Source organism: Leptonychotes weddellii, chromosome 8 (assembly GCF_054177405.1).
Source record: "Leptonychotes weddellii isolate Sample4059 chromosome 8, ASM5417740v2, whole genome shotgun sequence".
In the NCBI taxonomy this organism is placed as follows: domain Eukaryota; kingdom Metazoa; phylum Chordata; class Mammalia; order Carnivora; family Phocidae; genus Leptonychotes; species Leptonychotes weddellii.
In genome coordinates this window covers 5,802,413-5,821,099 of record NC_138376.1, presented here as the reverse complement: position 1 = coordinate 5,821,099, position 18,687 = coordinate 5,802,413, and the positions used below count along the sequence as shown (strand labels likewise).

Here is an 18,687-nt window from a genome sequence, read left to right as displayed (position 1 = left end):
TATATATATATACCACATCTTCTTTATCCAGTCATCTGTCGATGGACATCTTGGCTCTTTCCACAGTTTGGCTATTGTGGACATTGCAGATGCAGATAATTCTTGAACTTTTAGCATGTAACTTAATTTTTATTCCTTTTTCAAATACTTTTTTCTCTGGATTTCTGTAACACCATGTTTTCTAATTTTTTTATCCTCTTTATGTGCTGCTCTTTTCCCATCTTACCTTCTCTTCTAGATCTTTGAATGTCCCAGTGTCTTCTACTGCTTTCTCTGTCCTATTTCTTTTCTCCTGTAATCCCTCGTTAGGTGAGCTCATCCATTTCCATATATTCAGATATCTTCTGTAGGGTTTTGATCCTCCCATTTGTATATCCAGCCTGAAGGAATCCCCTGAGCTTCGGTTTATTTTATACCAGTAGCCAATCAATATTTCTAGTTGGATATTTAATAGGGATCTCAGACAAAGCATGGGCCCCCCCAAAAGCCCTGTTGATTCTCTTGTCCCCAAATCTGTTTCTTTCCAAACCTTCCTCATTTCAGTAAATAGCACCATAAACAAACTGAGGCTCGGGCCCAGATTCCTTCCGCGTGCTTCCTACTTGATTCCTTCCGCGTGCTTCCTGCCTGATTCCTTCTTGCACCGTTCCTATCTAATCTATCAGTGAATTCTCTTGATTCTGTCTCCAAAATAGGCCCACATTTGCCTTCTTTTTTTTTTTTAATATTTTATTTATTTATTTATTTGAGAGAGAATGAGAGAGAGAGAGCACATGAGAGGGGGGAGGGTCAGAGGGAGAAGCAGACTCCCCGCCGAGCAGGGAGCCCGATGCGGGACTCGATCCTGGGAGTCCGGGATCATGACCTGAGCCGAAGGCAGTCGCTTAACCGACTGAGCCACCCAGGCGCCCTTATCCTCATTTTTTTTAAAAGATTTTATTTATTTGAGAGAGAGACACAGAGAGCATGAGCAGCAGGGAAGGGCAGAGGGAGACTCCCCGCGGAGCAGGGAGCCCGATGCGGGGCTCGATGCCAGGACCCCGGGATCACGACCTGAGCCAAAGGCAGGCGCTTAACCGACTGAGCCACCCAGGCGCCCAATGAAACTTTATTTATTTATTATTTTTTTATAAAGATTTTATTTATTAGAGAGAGAATGAGAGAGAGAGAGCACATGAGAGGGGGGAGGGTCAGAGGGAGAAGCAGGCTCCCCGCCGAGCAGGGAGCCCGATGCGGGACTCGATCCCGGGACTCCGGGATCATGACCTGAGCCGAAGGCAGCCGCTCAACCGACTGAGCCGCCCAGGCGCCCCCCCATTTGCCTTCTTGCTTTTGCCATTACTGTGACCCCAGTGCAGCTCACCATGCTCTTCCACATATTCCTACTTAGACCAGCTCATCAGCTTCCGTCTGGTTTTCCTGTCTTTACTTTTTCCCCATCTATAGTCTTCATGGCACTTCTAGAATGGGCTTTCCGAAGTAGAAATTAGCTGTTTGAAACCCAGTGGTGACTTCCTGTAATTTTTACAGTACAGTGTGAAGTTCTTAACTTGCCAAATACTCTGGTTGCTGCTTGCCTCTCTGACCTTTCTATCCCCACTTTCCCTGTGTCCAGTCTCTCTGGTCCTAGAACACGACAAGCTCGCTCTTATTTCATGGCCTTTATACTTGCGGGATTTTCTTCTTGAAGTGCTCTTTCTTCTGGTCTTTGCATGGTCTTTTATTACTGGAGTCTCAACTCAGATTTGAACTCCTAAGTGAGACCTATTTTGACCTAATTATTCTTTGTCCATTATGCTCTCTTATCATCTTAATAGCATTGACCAGTATCTGAAATTACCTTGTTTTCTGTGGTTTGTTTTTATCAGACTTCCTCCTCACAACTTAAACTACCTTGAGGGTAGAAACTCTTCCCACAGCCATATCCCCTGTGCCTGGAATAGAGAGCCTGGTGCATAGTAAATCCTCATTGTGTGATGATGGTTTACTGACTGATTTATGCTTATAAATAGTATTTATGTATGTTTTGACAATATTAAGTAAGATGTACCAACACAAAACTGAGTTTGGAAATAATTGGATAAGCAACTCTTGTGTTCATTGGAAGGGACATTTCTGTTTTGAGGGGTGGTCAGAAAGTTGTGTAATTTTGTAGGCATCTTGGTATATTCTTTGGATTCCTACTGATTGCAGTTAGATCACCAAGCATAGTATTCACTTTATTTTGAAAGTCTGTACATTCCAACATGGACAGCATTTCAGACAAAGTAGAATAATTGCCTTATTTATTGCTGGAATTCTCCTTGAGAGGGCTTTTGTTGTAGTATGTATGGTAAGCATTGTCTTTACCCTGAGCGGTGGCTGGATTGAGTAGAAGAATGTGCCAGGACACAAAGCTGGCATCTGGCACAGATCGTTCTGTCTTTAGGTTTTGTTGGTTTATTTTTTTTTAATTTTAATTTTTTAACTAATTTATTTATTTTAGAGAGAGAGAGCGCATACATGTGTGTGCAGGGAGAGGGGCAGAAGGGGAGAGAGCATCTCAAGCAGATTCCATGCTGAGCATGGAGCCTGACGTGGGGCTCAATCTCATGACCCTGAGATCACGAACTGAGCCGAAACCAAGAGTTGGCCACTTAACTGACGGAGCTATCCAGGCACTCCTATCTATCTATCTATCTTTCTTTCTATCTATCTATCTATCTATCTATCTATCTATCTATCTGTCTATCTATTTTAAGATTTTACTTATTTTGAAGAGAGACACAGTGAGAGAGGGAACACAAGCAGGGGGAGTGGGAGAGGGAGAAGCAGGCTTCCCGCGGAGCAGGGAGCCCGATGTGGGGCTCGATCCCAGGACCCTGGGATCATGACCTGAGCTGAAGGCAGATGCTTAACAACTGAGCCACCCAGGTGCCCCCCTATTTGTTTATTTTAAATAAATGCCGAGTCTTTATTTTTTTTATCATTTTTTTTTATCAGACATCCATGACTTTTTCTTATCTGTGCAATACATTGCTCATAGTTTAGCTTTGTCTTTCAAAATTCAGCATTCACTCAGTACATATTTAATGGATATCTATCAGATATCAGGTGCCATACGTAGTAAGTGCTGGGCATATAACTGTGAGCAAGATAAAGTCTCATCCCTAAGTATTTGTTTACCTTGTTTAGTGTGCCAGGGTATTTGAATGTTTATTCTGTGCCCATCAATGTGTTAGGCCCTGGACATTCAGAGGGCAGCAGATAAAAATGTTGTCTTCAGTATCTCTTAAATAATAATAAAGACAGGTTGGAAAAAGGAGTTATTTTAATACAGAATGTAAAGAGCTAGAATGGTCGATGCCCAGTCTGCCATGGAGGCAGCTACAGACCTCAGGCTGCAGCTGAAGGATGAGTAGGAGTGAGCCAGGTGGATAGGAAACAAAGATATGCTAGCCGGATAGAGTAGTGTAGGCCTTAGGAATTCCAGGTGGTTTGGTGTGGCTGGAGGGACAGATGAATGTAGGGAGAAATTAATATTAAAGTGGGGGAGGTGGCTGGATCTGGAAAGGCCTCGAATACCACTGGAAATCATCAGAAGATTGATACTAGAGGAATGTCTTCAGGTGGCATTGTGGAGAATAATTGGGAGGGAACTATGGGAGGTATGTAAGTACCCATCATTTCTGAGTTTGAGCAGGGAAGTGACATAACCAGATTTCTTTTTTTTTTTTAATTTTATTTATTTATTTATTTATTTATTAGAGAGCAAGCAAGAGAGAAGCAGCATGAAAGGGGAGAAGGTCAGAGGGAGAAGCAGGCTACCCGCTGAGCCGGGAGCCCGATGTGGGACTCGATCCCAGGATCCCAGGATCCCGGGATCATGACCTGAGCCAAAGGCAGTCGCTCAACCAACTGAGCCACCCAGGGGCCCCCATAACCAGATTTCTTAAGTGAAAGATCACTCTGGCTTTTGGGAGGGCAAATAGACCATGGGGTGTGGGTGGGGGATAGGAATGGAAGGAGTGAGACCGGTTAGGAGGGATAAATAGTAATAGGCACTTTCCCTTTAATCGATTCAAGAATTTTTTTGTTCTTGTTCTTGTCTCTATAAAAATATTTCGGGTGCCTGGGTGGCTCAGTTGGTTAAGTGACTGCCTTTGGCTCAGGTCATGATCCTGGAGTCCCAGGATGAGTCCCGCATTGGGCTCCCTGCTCGGCAGGGAGTCTGCTTCTCCCTCTGCCCCTCCCCCCTCTCATGCGCTCTCTCTCTCTCATTCTCTCTCTCAAATAAATAAATAAAATCTTAAAAAAAAAATTTCATCATTTTTATAATCAAATGTTTGGGAAAAAAGTTTTTTGCCAGTTTACCGGAAGCTTTGATGGGCTCGCATCCGTTTGGCATAATGCTCTCACTTGAAGCTCCCTTCCCATGTGGAGAATGTGCACACAGACGTCTGTTTGTCCTCCTGGTTCTTCATGTCAGTGTACCTTAGCCTCTGTTACTACGTTAGTGTACACGGAAGGTGCTGCAGTTGTCAGTTTTGGTTTTCTTTCATTGTGGCAGTCCTGGTTTAATGAGTACGTCCCGTTGGGCGACAAGGTAGTTGGAATAGCAGTAAACACTTCAGTCATTTACAAATTCCTTTCATAAACTGGATGGGTTTGGGTTATTGGTTGCATTCCCAGTGAGTTTATCGCAGTATGGTCGTCCCTCTCCCTTATCTGCGGTTTCAGTTACCCGCGGTCAGCCAGAGCCCAGAAGTAGATGACCCTCCTTGGGACGTCTTGTTCGAAGGTCATGTAGTAGCCTACCGCTGCGTCCCAGTGCCTGTGTGTTCCCCTCACCTCATCTCCTCATGTAGGCATTTTATCATCTCACATCATCCCAAGAAGAGGGGTGAGCGTAGTACAGAGAGACCTGTTCACATAAGTTTTTTTTACAGTATGTGGTTATAATTGTTCTATTTTATTATTAGTTACTGTTATTTTCTTACTGTGCCTAATTTATAAATGAAACTTTATCACAGATACTGTATGTGTAGGAAAAACTATAGCATCTATCGGGTTCAGGATTATCTGGTTTCAGGCATCCCCTGGGGGTCTTGGAATGTGTCCCTGCAGATGGGGGGGACTACATACAGAACAATATTTGATCAAATTGGTGAGAGGAATGAAAGGCTCACTTTGAGGTAAATCATTAACTTTTTCAGGGAAGACAAATTATATTTTTAATAACTTCTTAAGCTGCAGAATATTCAGTATCTGATAATATCTATGCCTGAAACCTGTTGACACAGTCCAAAAGGGGGCAACTAATTTGCATATTCAGAAGGAAAATTAGGCCAGTTCCACTTTAGTTTTTGGAAGTTTTAAAATATTCTCAAGTATTGAAAATAAAGGAAGAAAACGCTTATTTTCTTTATATTTTAAATGAAAAGATACAGTGCAGGTTATACATTTTTATATTTATTTCTCACATATATTTCCATATGCTATTTAGCAGTTACCGCATGTCAGGCAGGTATGGGTTTACTTGACTGCCCACTGCTTCTGTCTGTGTCGGAGTAGGCTCGTGGGTACTTTGGAATGATTGAACGTGAGACTGAAATTTCTTTTTTATATTTGTTTTTTTAATAGAAAATGCATCAGACGCCGATTTATGGCTCCTGAATAGTTGTACCGTTAAAAACCCAGCTGAAGACCACTTTAGAAACTCAATTAAGTAAGTGGAAGTTGCTTTTTCTTTTTTTCTTTCTTTCTTTCTTTCTTTTTTTATAAGTGAACTTAAGAAGTTCAGGAAATCCACTTTTAAAAAATTCCCTAATAATATAAATATTTAGTATGTATCAAAAAGAGTAGGAGTTGGACTTGTAAGATTATACTGTTTTGACTTTATCTGATAAAGAATGAAACTTTACTGTGGACTTTTTGGATAGGTGATTTGACTATCTGTGAGGTTAGCTAATTAAAGGTGATGTGAATATTTGTTGAGTATCAACCACGTCCTCTTTTCAGGGAATCCAGTCCACATTTTTTGTACTGATTTGAAACAGTCCTTCCCTCTTTTCTCTCTTCTGCCCATTAGCAGTATGCTTGATGCTAATAATGCCCGGCCTCCAAGGGAATCACAGTTCACGTAGGAGAAATGCATATGAATCCTTGCTTCTTACTGTGTTCCCTCAGGTTCAAGTGAAAGAAGTGTCCTTTTTCACGTGTGCTCTAAATCTTCTCCCACTCACCTTCTCAGAAACCTCGCTTTATAAATTATGTCCTCATTTTCCTGTGTTTCCAACCTCTCTTAACCCCATGGATGCCTTCTCCTGGTTACTGAAACCTGCTCTAGGGCCCCCAGTTAGCTGTTGTCCTGTTTTCCTTCTCGCCTTCCCAGCCGGACTCCTCCTCGCTTCACACTCAAGCTCAGCGCCCATGGCTTTTATCATGAAATACATCAAACCAGATATATCAAAAGTTTATGAAACTTACACAGTTTCCATAATAATAATAAACTTAATGCCTGTATATCTACTACCCAGCCTAAGAAATACAACATTGCCAAGACTTTAGAAACCACCATGCATCCCTGTTTGAATCATATCCCCGCGAAGTCATCTTTACCTTGATTTTCGTGCGTCGTTCCCTAACTTTTATTAGTAAGTTTATCATTTATGAAGAGTATCTCTAAACAATGTGTGGTTTAGTTTTGCCCTGTTTTGGACTTTGTTTATTGAACTTCATGCTCTGTGTGTTCTGAGGTTTGCTTCTTTTCCTCCTTAGGATTTTAGATTTATCCTTTGATGGATAAATGGCCATTCTTATATTTCACTGAATGAATTTGTCACCATTTACTCATCTTACACTGATAAGAGTTTTCCCAGCGTTTTGCTTTTATGAACACTGCTGCTGTGAATATTTTGAATGTGTTTTCTGGTGTGCATGTGCAAGAGTTATTTTAGGATATGTACCTAGGAGTTGAATTATTGGATCACAGGTGTGTGTGTGTTCAGACTTTAGTAATGTCAACCTCTTTTTCCTGAATGGGGCATACCAGTGTTCACTCTGAGCAGTAAGGGATGTGTGTAGTTGTTCTGCATTCTTGCCAATTCTTCATATAGTCAGATTTTTAAATTTTTGCCAATCTTGTGGTACAGATGACATCTCACTGTGGTTTTAATTTGCATTTCCATGATTCCTAATGATGTTGAGCATCTTTTTATATGTTTATTGGCCATTTGGATTTATCATTTTTGTGAAACAGCTTTTTAAATATTTTTTCCTGTTGAGTTGTCTTTTTATTATTTGTGGGATTATATTATATGTATTCTGTCTACTAATCTTTCCATGTTATACAGGCTGCAAACATCAGTTGTGGCTTATCTTTTCACTTTCTTTAATGGTATCTTATGATGAAGAGAAATTCTGGGTTAAAATTTATTTTTTTCTTTTGGGTCTGTGCTCTTACTATTTAAGATGTCTTTCTTTATCTTGAATTTAAGATATTCTCCAGTATTGTCTTCTAAATGTCTCATGGTATTTAAGTTTATAATCCGTCTGGAGTTAATTTTTGTGATGTGGTATCTGGAAGGAGGTCCAATTTTATTCTATTTCCATGTAATCACTGAATTTTTTCAGTATCATTTCTTGTTTCTTAAAAATCCATTCTTTTTCCTTTTGTCTATATTACCCACTCTGTCATGCTGAGTGTCCGTGGATGTTTGGGTCTGTCCCTGGGCTCTTTCTGTGGTTCCATTGACCTCTTTCTTTATTGTGGCATGATTCTACACAGTTAGTGAATTATATAGATACATATTAAGTCAAAATATTTGTTAATATCAAGAGTGTCTTGGCTTTTCTTGGTCCTTTGTCCTTCCATATAAATTTAATATCAGGCTCCGAGTTCAACAAGGAGAATACCGTTGTGATTCTGGTTGTGATTAGAGCAAATATCTTGATGACTTTGAGGGGAGAATTGGCATCTTTCTACATTTTGAGTCTTCCAGTTCATGAATAAGGTATTTAGGTCTTCTTTGACCCTCCATGAATGTATAATTTCTTCGTACAGCATCTGTACATGTTTCAGATCTTTTCTCCTAATAATGCAGGGACAGCTGCATTATTCCAGTACCATTTATTATTATTGTTATTTTTAAATCTGTCCTTTCTCCTTTTACCTGTGCAGTACTTTTTTTTTTTTTATTGTTATACTACTATACAAGGTAATTTAAAAGAAATACTCATTTTCTAGCTGTGTTTGCTCCCTTGGTCTCTCAGGATTAATTCCCGCAGCAGTGCGAAGGATGGCTGGGCGCAAGGAAGAGTATAGCTCAGGACCCATGTCAGGCAAGAGTCGTAGTAGCTGAGGAGTTGTTGGCCTCATTTCATGTGGAGGCGCTTGGATTTGGAAGGAAGGAGTCGACTTAAGGAGGAAGAATTCTTTATATTTTCAACGTTGTCGAGTATGACTCTGAGACCCCTGGCTTGAATGCAGTGGAGAATGCCCAACAGGGAGTTCACTCGGAGGGAAGACGTGTTTTGGTTTTGAACAGGCTGTTATTTGAAGTCACAGCTAAATACTCTGATAAAGTGATGATCCTATTTGATCCTTATCAAGCACCTTCTGTGTGCTGGGCACTGTCCGAAATGCTTTACTTCAATTGGGTATATCACCCAGCTTAATTCTTGCAGTCTGTCACTGAGTTGTAGGTTACGGTTTTATTCTGCTTATACAGATGAAGCGTCTCTTTTCCAGAGGAAGTTCTCTAAGGCTGTTCAGTTCATAAATGGTGGAGTGGGGACTTTAACCTAGGCCATCAGACCAGAGTCACTGTGTTTAACCCTTTTATTCCTGTGCTTCCCAGGTAAAGCCGTCAGGTAAGCGGTTATCAGAGATCAGGACTAAGAGATAGGGAGTTCATATTTTTTTGCATAGAAGTGATAGTTGAATGTGATGGCATCCTCAAGTCAGAAACTACAGAAGGAACAGAGAAGAGTTCTTACTGGCCCTGTGGTGGGAAGCAGAAGGGGTGGAGGTGATGTGGGGTGGGCACAGGGGAGTGGAGTCGTGGTCAGGAGGAAGAGGACGAGGACAAGGAGGAGGAGGACGACGAGGAGGAGTTGTTACAGCGAGCCGAAAATGATCATTACCAGATGCTGCTCATTTCCAAAGAATGCTTTTCATTTTATGAGAAGTCTGTCAGTCCCCAGGTTATCTACTCTTTCCCTCGGGGAAAGGTAAATAAGATGTAAAGATATTTTCGTGCTGCTGATACCCCCTGAGTACAGAATCCAGAGAATTTAGTTTCTGTGATTCTCAATTTTGTAATGTAACTGATGGCTGTGCTGCTAGACTGTTTCTAAAAGTTTATTTAAAACTGCAAAGGTGGGGCGCCTGGGTGGCTCAGTCGTTAAGCGTCTGCCTTCGGCTCAGGTCATGATCCCAGGGTCCTGGGATCGAGCCCCGCATCGGGCTCCCTGTTCCATGGGGAGTCTGCTTCTCCCTCTCCCACTCCCCCTGCTTGTGTTCCCTCTCTTCGCTGTGTCTCTCTCTGTCAAATGAATAAATCTTTAAAAAAAAAAACAAAACTGCAAAGGTAACTTGTGTCAGTGGGTTTTGTTAACTGCATGAACCGTGTAGTGAGTGTGGTTCTCAGTAATGATGGGGTGTTCGAGTGATTAAATTAAGCCATCCCATAAGAAAACTGTCATTTGAGCACTGCAGAGCTGGTGCTTGCAAGCATGGGTTCCCTTAATGCACTCTTCTGCATGATTGAAAGGAAGTGTAAGAACAGTACACAGGTGATTAAATGGTTTTCTTTTCTTTTTATGGTTTTGAAGGCTTTTGGTAATCACAACTAGTTCTTGTTAACAGGACACCTATGATAGCATTTGATTTGTTTCCAGAGTAAATATAATCCGGCAAAAGACATGATAACAGTTAACACTGAGAAAATGTCAAATTCCAGTGACGTGTGTACATTTAGGGACATTCCCTGATAGAATACCTTCCCTTGTCAAGCATTTCGTTTCATTTCGATGCCTTCTCCCTTGTCATCACCATCCCCTAACAAAGAAAAAGATGAAGATGGATACTTCGCAAACTCTAGTGTGCCTTACGTCATGCTACATCATTTCCCTTCAGCCTCCTCTCTCACGTATTTCTTTTTAACGAGAGTGAGACAACATTGAAGTTCAAGGAGAGGCTGATGGACTATTTCCCTTCTCCTTGCTCTGCTTCACTTAATCCCTCATGCTCAAATTCAGAGATTCACAAAGATGAGTAGATCTCGCACAAATAATGATGGCTTCACTTTGCCGCTCATTCCTGAGTGTCATCATTTCTGATCTTCTGCTTTTGTGTCTCTTCCGGTGTATTTCTGGTATTTAATAATTGTTTGTCTTTAATTACTTATCGCCTCATTTTTCTCTCTCTTGAGCCACCAGGCAGTCAGGATCTCATTTTAACAGGAATGAAGAAAGACAACTCTAAGGGATTGACTGTCTTTTATGTGATTAATATCATTGATATTAAGATTCATGAATCATTGATCTCATTGATTAAGATCCATGCATTGTATAATCCTGACAAGATAGCCATAGACTGATCCGCCCCCAACCAGTGGTGGTGGTCAAACTTTACAATGTATACAATATTGTGGGGAGTGTTATTTAATGTCGGTCAGAGAGAATATTGGTTTAAAGTTATTTGGAAGTCTTCATTTTATAAACTAGTGCTGCTAATAAAATGTTCGGCTTTAAATAATTCCCTAATCTAGGCAAAGTAATGTACCCGATAGGAAAATGGCTGTCTGTATTAATCTGTAGGCTCTACTGCTCTCTTCTAGTTGATCTGATTATGAGGGTTTTTAGTGTTTGTATTACTAGTATTTAGTATTCAGATTGATAAAAGAGTAGCTTTAGTAGCAAAAATGGAGTTGAGTGATTTTTTGGGGGGAGGGGCTGCCTTTTGCACTTTGAAATCTTAAATGCTGTTGCCTTCACTAATTTTGAAAAAAGTCGCTAATAAGCCCCTTATTTTGTGATGGCAGCCTGTTGGATGTATACTCTTTCTTCTTGAGCCTTTGCTAGTTGCCCTGTCCTTGTTTTATTCATTACACCAATTTGATTTAGACAATATGGCCTTTAACTTGAGGGGCTCTTGAATAAATGAAAAAGATCAAAAGTTTCAAAAAAATAAAATTTGCTCTTAATGAGAGTATCAAATAAGAAAACTCCTTTGGTTAATGCTTTATAGAAATGTGGGATCTTTTCTCTGCCACCTAAAGGAGGTCATTCAGAGGCTGGTGAAAATAAACACATCTTGTGTGTTCCATATAAATGACAGAAAGAATAGCCAGCTTGCTTTGATCATGGACTGTCAACCTCTCTTTGACCTTGTGTTTTACTAACCCAGACGGGCAGTGTGGTTTAGCCATACTGATAGTGGATAGACGAGGATCACTAGTTCTTTGAACCACCTTTGCTATAGAAATAAATGGTATTGTTGAAGGGATGGTTTAGACATCTGAGTGAAATTACTTGAAAGAACAATTAGAATAAAAGGAGGAGTGAACAAAGCAGAAAAGTTTGTGTTGAGACAGAGAGTATTTGCTTTGTATAACATCTTTTGTCTATAGGAGAGCTCCTTATATAATGTTTTGTTGACAGAACATAGAAGTTGTTGGACGGTCATTCTTATTATGAAATTATTCTTTTGCTTTATGTAGATTTAACGTGTAGTTCTTCATTGTGATAGTATTGTTTCAACTTGATTTTGTGAAATGTTTTCAAAAAAGCTAACTTATGAAGAACAGAGACGTGCTTGGCCTTTCAGTTAGTAATTATCCAGTTTATAAGGAAATAAAAAACTTGACCGATTCTACTGTTAACCTAGATTCACTAGCAATAGGTTATCTTTTTCTTTTTCTAATAAAAGTAATTGGCACGGAAAGAGAAAAGTAACAGTAGGCTTTAGTTTTGGTCTTTTGTAAAACACAGGTCAGGTAACACAAGTTGTTCTGTTAAACTTAGTTTTTAATACTGTACATTGTGGATTTTTGTTTTTAACTTAGATGTTTTAATTTTGGTTTTTCTAGTTGTATGAGATGGCTTTGGTTCATTGTCCATTTTAGGTCCTTGCTTAAACTGTTTGTGGCAGCCCCCTGAGTGTCTGTGTGATGTTATCACTCACAGCCTCGTGGCTTCAGTTTTCCCTGCTCACCAGAAAGTTTCCCTCCATACGCAATGTTAGTTCAGAGTTTTGGACCGTTTGACTGCGTATGTGTCATAGACCAGGTGTGGGTCTCTGAACAGTGCTGTGCTGAACATGAGTTTACATTTCCTCCTACCATTTTTTCCCCCATCTCCTTCACTTGTTTAGATACTGTCTGTGTGCTGATTACTTGAACATTTCTGTTTCTGACCCTTCTCTCCTTGTCCAGGATCCAGACCTGTGCATCCCACTGCTTCCTGGCCTTCTCTGTTCAGATGACTCACGGACACCTGCAGGCGTGCGGAATCCCCGCGCTACATACCTCACCTCTTCCCCAGCTGCTGTGTCCCCTCCTGTTGCCTGTGCTGTTTGCTTGCACTGTCCTCTCCCAGATAGTCTGTGAGTTTTCTTTGACTCCTTTACTTCTGAAATACCTTTTCCTGGGATGCCAGGGTGGCTCAGTTGGTTAAGAGTCTGCCTTTGGCTCAGGTCATGGTCCCAGGGTCCTGGGATCGAATCCTGCATCAGGCTCCTTGCTCGGCGGGGAGCCTGCTTCTCTCTCTGCCTGCCGTTCCCTCTGCTTGTATTCTCTCTCTGACGGATAAATAATAAAATCTTTAAAAAAAAAAAAAAAATAGGGGCGCCTGGGTGGCTCAGTTGGTTAAGCGACTGCCTTCGGCTCAGGTCATGATCCTGGAGTCCCGGGATCGAGTCCCGCATTGGGCTCCCTGCTCGGCAGGGAGTCTGCTTCTCTCTCTGACCCTCCCCCCTCTTGTGCTCTCTCTCTCTCCCATTCTCTCTCAAATAAATAAATAAAATCTTAAAAAAACAAAAAAACAAAACAAACAAAAAAATAAAATAAAATAAAAAAAAATATCTTTTCCTTCCTCCTTTTGAGCCCTCTTCTTTTTTCTTTCCCTCAATGTTACTAGTGTTGTGGTCCTTACGTGGTAATAAATGTTCCTCTTGGAGCTTGCAGTGAACCGCTGTGTTCTCAAGTTTCCTCAGAATGCCACGAACTAGACGCACATCTTCTGACTGTAATCCTTTCTCTCCGTTCCTGTTGTTACTCACATTATCTCTTGCTCTTCATTTCACAGCAGAACTTCGGCTTGTTCTCAGCTGCGTTTCTGGACTAGTCTGTGCTCTGCCCTCCTTCACACCCTGTGCTGGGTCCTTCCCAGCCACGGAGGAAGATAAAATTTCTTAGTGTAACAAGGTCTTTGTCAAAATCTCTTTCTCGCCTCCCTAACTTGTTTTCCTGCCACTCCTTCATAGAATTCTCTTTCTCCCCGACATGATACAATTTTGTGTTTGCATATAGTCTTCCTTTTCCCTGGAATAGGCTCCCCTTTCTCCCAAATGCATGCATGTGTGCACGTGCATGCACTTGCACACACACACCCCCACACACCCATGTAGTCCTGCCTGGCAACCTGTTCATCTTTTGGAACTCATAACAAAAGTAATATCATCTGTAAGGTCATCTCCCTTCTAATTCCCACCCTTTACCCCCAAGGTCCACAGAGTTAATCACCCTCTATTCTCTGCTACTTCTTGATCCCATACAAACATCTATTGTTGAATATTACATTTTATTGTTTGTTTACATATTTGGCATTCTACTAGATTGTGAGTCTTGAGGTCAGCTTACTGACCTCAGGAAAATTCTTTTTTATGGAGTTTTTGACCCTCTGACTCTACTATGTAATGATCTTCCTTTTCTTGGGAAACAGAAACATTAATAGACTGCTTGTCAACTCTTCTAAGAATGGTCCCCCAAGGCCCTTGTGAATCCCTTGTCGGAGACAGTCTTCATATTTGCAAAGAGGAGAGACAAAATTCTAATTTTCAGATATCATATTAAAGGACCCTCTTTTTAAGAAATCATGCTCTTTTCTTTTTATGTTTTACTTATAAACTAGGAGGAAACCTGCCCTTTGTCCTAAGTGAGGTAAGAAACTTGTGTTTATTGTTGTTACTCTGCATTTTCTTTCTAGAGGGAAGTAGTAAAAGGGGTAAGAAATCTTTTTTTTTTCCTTCAAATTTTTATTTGAAGTCCAGTTAGTTAACATTTTATGTAATATTAGTTTTAGGAGTAGAATTTAGTGATTCATTACTTACATACAATACCCAGTGCTCATCACAAGTGCCTTAATCTCCATCACTCATTTAACCCATCCCCCTGCCCACCTCCCTTCCAGCAACCCTTAGTTTGTTCTCTGTAGTTAAGAGTCTGTTTTATGGTTTGCCTTTCTCTCCGCTCCCTCCCAAATTCCATAATGAGTGAAATCGTATGGTATTTGTCTTTCTCTGACTTATTTTGCTTAGTGTAATGCACTCTAGCTCCATCCATATCATTGCAAATGGCAAGATTTCATTCTTTTTGATGGCTGAGTAATATTCCATTGTATGTATATGTACACACACACACACACACCCCCCACATCTTCTTTATCCATTCACCAGTTGGTGGACATCTGCGCTCTCTCCATAATTTGGCTACTGTTGATAAGGCTGCTGTGAACATCAGGATGCATGTGTCCCTTTGAATCAGTAGTTTTGTATCCTTTGGGTAAATACCTAGTTGTGCAGTTACTGGATCGTAGGGTAGGAATTCTTGTCGCTTCTTGGAGTGGTCACTTGGTCAAGCTGACAGACGTTGAGCTGTGAATGGCAAGACCTTGTTCTCCCTGACAAACTAAGTAAGCTGGGCCAGCTTCAGGACCTTGACCCTTGGCTCAATTGAAGCATCTCATCTTGAGTCAGAGGAGAGGAAAGAAAGGTGTAGATAAAAACCTGGTAGGATTTGGTTGAGTTTGACACACAATTTTAATTACTCAACACAGTTTGTACAGTTAGGTTGAACTGATTCTTCCTTTTTGGGGAAGAGAGTTTGGCATCATTCTGTCTGTGCATCAGCATGTCATTGTGAGTGTATTATTCTATGTTAGGTATATAAATTATATAGCTATGTTAATATCATAGCATTTATTTTACATTTGAGTATCAAATTGCTCAGTTTCACTGAGTGAGCAAAAAACATCAGCTAAACCATCAAATTAAAAAAAAAAATCAACATGGCTGTTGCAGGGGAGAAAGCAGAAGCATTGGTAAGGTTAACTTGAGAAAGGGTGTTGTGAAGGAGTCAAACAGTAAGATCTCTGCAGACAGTGATACTGTTGAAGACCACATCTCTCTGGAGAAGTTGCTTAGACGTTAGGTCTTATCATCATACCATGTGGAATTAGTATTGTTCAAGTCTCAAGTCATGGTTGTGTTTAGTCTGTTTTCTCTTGTTGCAGGGACTTTGTATTGTTTTTTTCCGCATCAGCTCGTCTGAGGTTAATAAAGGTGTTGGAGGAACATGCTTTCTGGAAACATAAAAGGAGAGCTCTCTGTTGAAGGGTGAGAGTCGTATAGTTTAGAGCAGATTTTGACTCATTCCTTGTTACAGGCTTTAGGCTGCTTGTTCCCTAACTGAGGAAAGACACAGAGATGAGGGGGGTACAGAGAGATTATTATGTCATGTACCCCAGTAGAAACTTGACTGGAAATAAAGGAGAAGGTGTATTTTGGGGTTGAACTTCTGGTTGACTTAAATAAAACCAGATGAGGGAATGGTTAAATTTACAGTTGAAGGATTAGTAACTTATTTTGCAAATCAGGAACAGAAAAAGCAGTTCAGATGTAGTAAGTCATTTTAAAATGCAAAACTGAGTTTTGTAGTTATCTAAAATCTTTTTGGTGAATAGTATTTTGCATATCTCATGATGACTGTTACATCAACAGTTGCTTTGTTTTTGCCGTTTTAAGCAAGAGAGTAAGTGAAAGAGGTCAGTGTATTGTGTCCTGGCAACAGCTGGCTGATAGCGTTGAATACTTACGTAATTAAATGTACGTGTTGGCCGTTGTCCTAACAACTCTGTAGGTGGAGGCCCCAGAAAGCATGCAGAAACCTGCTTTAGCAGGATTAAAGAAGAAATCAACATAATCGGAGTCTGTGCTCGCAGCCAAGAGTGATTTCCTATTGTTTTGGTTTCAAAGACATTCTACTTATTCTTGGTGTGTGTGTGTTTATACAACAGAGAAAAAGACTCTTGTGTTTTTTTTCCCCCTCCCCTTATTGTATGCTCTAAGTGTAAGAAACATACTCTTTCTTAATTTTTAGTCACTCAGTGGTATTGTTTAATAACTGATAATAAATGAAATAAAAAACCATCCGACCTTTAAACCTATAGAACGTGATTCCAAGATATTACATGTTAACTGTTTCTGTTCCTTGCTGACGGGTGCACTGGGCCAATTTAAAGGGTTACTTCGGTTTTAGACCACATTAAGGCATGGTTGTCTGTGACCATGGAAAATTGGGTGGTGTGGCTGTGAAGAACAAGAATCCACAGGTAAAATGTGACTGCGCTTTTGGCTATTAGCCTTATCTGTGGAGGCAAATCCTATTCAAAGTGCCTTATGTTTGTTACTGTTTTTATAGCTCAAGGGCTGAGGCCAGTCCTTAAGGCACCTTTGAATACAGGCTTTGGTGACCCGGAGAGCACCTTTGTGGATATTAGAAAAAGATGCCAGTCCTTGTAGACACAGTCCCACATGGCTGTGGATGGCTGCCCCATACGAATAACCCTGTATTTAACCATCTCTTCGTGTGTCTGTACCCCATTTCAAAGTGGCTGCCCCTCAGGAACTAGCACCTGGTAACAGCACTTGACCGTGATGGTTGAACAAATGAATGAACCAAGTCATATGTTTGCTTTCTCTATTAGTTTATCCTTCTGACCCCCACCATCCCCTGCCTCTGCCAGAACAAGTGTCTTCCTCTGTAGCTTTTCATAGAACTTCTTCTGTATCCCAGTTTTCTATTAGATTGCATCATTTAGAAATTAAGTTAGGCTGCATGCCCTAGAAAACTCAAAAAGTAGAGGCTTAAATAAGATGGGGCGTTTATTTTTCTCGTATGACGTGAAGTCCATAGTTAGGAAGTTGCTGGCTTTGGTTTACCAATTCGAGGATGTGCATACTAGGTCTTTGCAGTTTTATTGATCTTTATGTTACAGTGTAAAGTGAATGTTACTCTCTAGCCATTATATGTATTTTCTAAAAAGGAGGAAGTACCCAATGGGACGGTGCCCCTTGACTTTGTTCCTCCTTTAAAGGAGCTTTACAGGAAGTCCCACTCAAAACTGTGTGCGTATATCCCAGTGACTGGAAACATAACATATGACTCCTGTCTGAGGGAAGCTAGGAAATACGTTTTTGTTTTGGACCGGTCACATTGTTGCTTCTGACAGAATTGGGGTTCTGTTGGTAAGAGAGAACTTTTTCTGGGGGCTAACTTGATGTCTTTGCTATAGATTGTAATCTTTGGAGCAAAATGTAGATTTTGTTTCTTATTTGTCAGGATCCATGTATTGGATTAGTTTCTCAATATACTTTTAGACAAATGACCCTCCTTCTCCTGTTTTCTTTATTAAGAACATTTAAGAAACAACATAGGTGCCACTTGAGAACTTTTTCTCTTTTAGGTTACCCTGACCTGGCTCTGATGAAGAAATAAAAAAATATGCAGGAAGAGTTCATGGCTTAGGTATTGCATACACTTATTAATGATGATGATGATGATGAGGATGATGATAAGGAGTAATTGGGATTTTCAATTACTTTCTGCTCCTAAGGCCTGCAGTTAGCATATTTGAAATGGAATCTTTAAGGAAAGTATCTCGTTGTTTCTGAGATTCACTTTTGTGATACAATAATTATAAACCTGGTTTAGAAACTAGAAATTTTAAAAGAATTTAGATAGAGAACAAAAGTAGAGTTTAAAATGGAGTATCATCGAATTCACTGACCAATTGGAAGAAAGGTTGAGACTTAAATTTGTTCTATAATTAAATGTTAGAAAACACTATTTTACATAATTCTAAAAAGTTTGTTTCAGCTGAGAACAATGCTGTTTTTCACTAAAATGGAGATTTAGTGTTGTACATCTAATGTGAAAGAAATGGAGAATTAGAAATAACCATTGAAAATCTAAACAGTGGAGGGCGCCTGGGGGGCTCAGTTGGTGAAGTGTCTGCCTTCGGCTCAGGTCATGATCCTGGGGTTCTGGGATGGAGCCCCGCATTGGGCTTCCTGGACAGTGGGGAGCCTGCTTCTCCCTCTGCCCCTCCCCCCTGCTCGTGATCTCTCTCTCTCGGATAAATAAATAAAATCGTTTTTTTTTTTTATTCTTATGTTAATCCCCATACATTACATCATTAGTTTTAGAGGAAGTGTTCCATGATTCATTGTTTGTGCATAACACCCAGTGCTCCATGCAGAATGTGCCCTCCTCAATACCCACCACCAGGCTAACCCATCCTCCCACCCCCCTCCCCTCTAGAACCCTGTTTGTTTTTCAGAATCCATCGTCTCTCATGGTTCGTCTACCCCTCCTATTTCCCCCGCTTCATTCTTCCCCTCCCGCTACCTTCTTCTTCTTCTTT

At 40.5% G+C, this 18,687-nt stretch overlaps 1 protein-coding gene across 5 annotated transcripts in view; it reads left to right on the top strand.

Annotated features, from left to right (window-relative positions):
- Nucleotides 1-18,687, top strand: part of CDKAL1 (CDKAL1 threonylcarbamoyladenosine tRNA methylthiotransferase) — a 629,466-nt gene that overhangs the window by 99,833 nt on the left and 510,946 nt on the right. For all 5 annotated transcript variants that reach the window (XM_081827610.1, XM_081827609.1, XM_081827611.1 and 2 more), the window contains one exon: nucleotides 5,623-5,707. In XM_081827610.1, coding sequence (XP_081683736.1) covers nucleotides 5,623-5,707 — 85 coding nt within the window. The remainder of the gene's footprint in view (nucleotides 1-5,622; nucleotides 5,708-18,687) is intronic.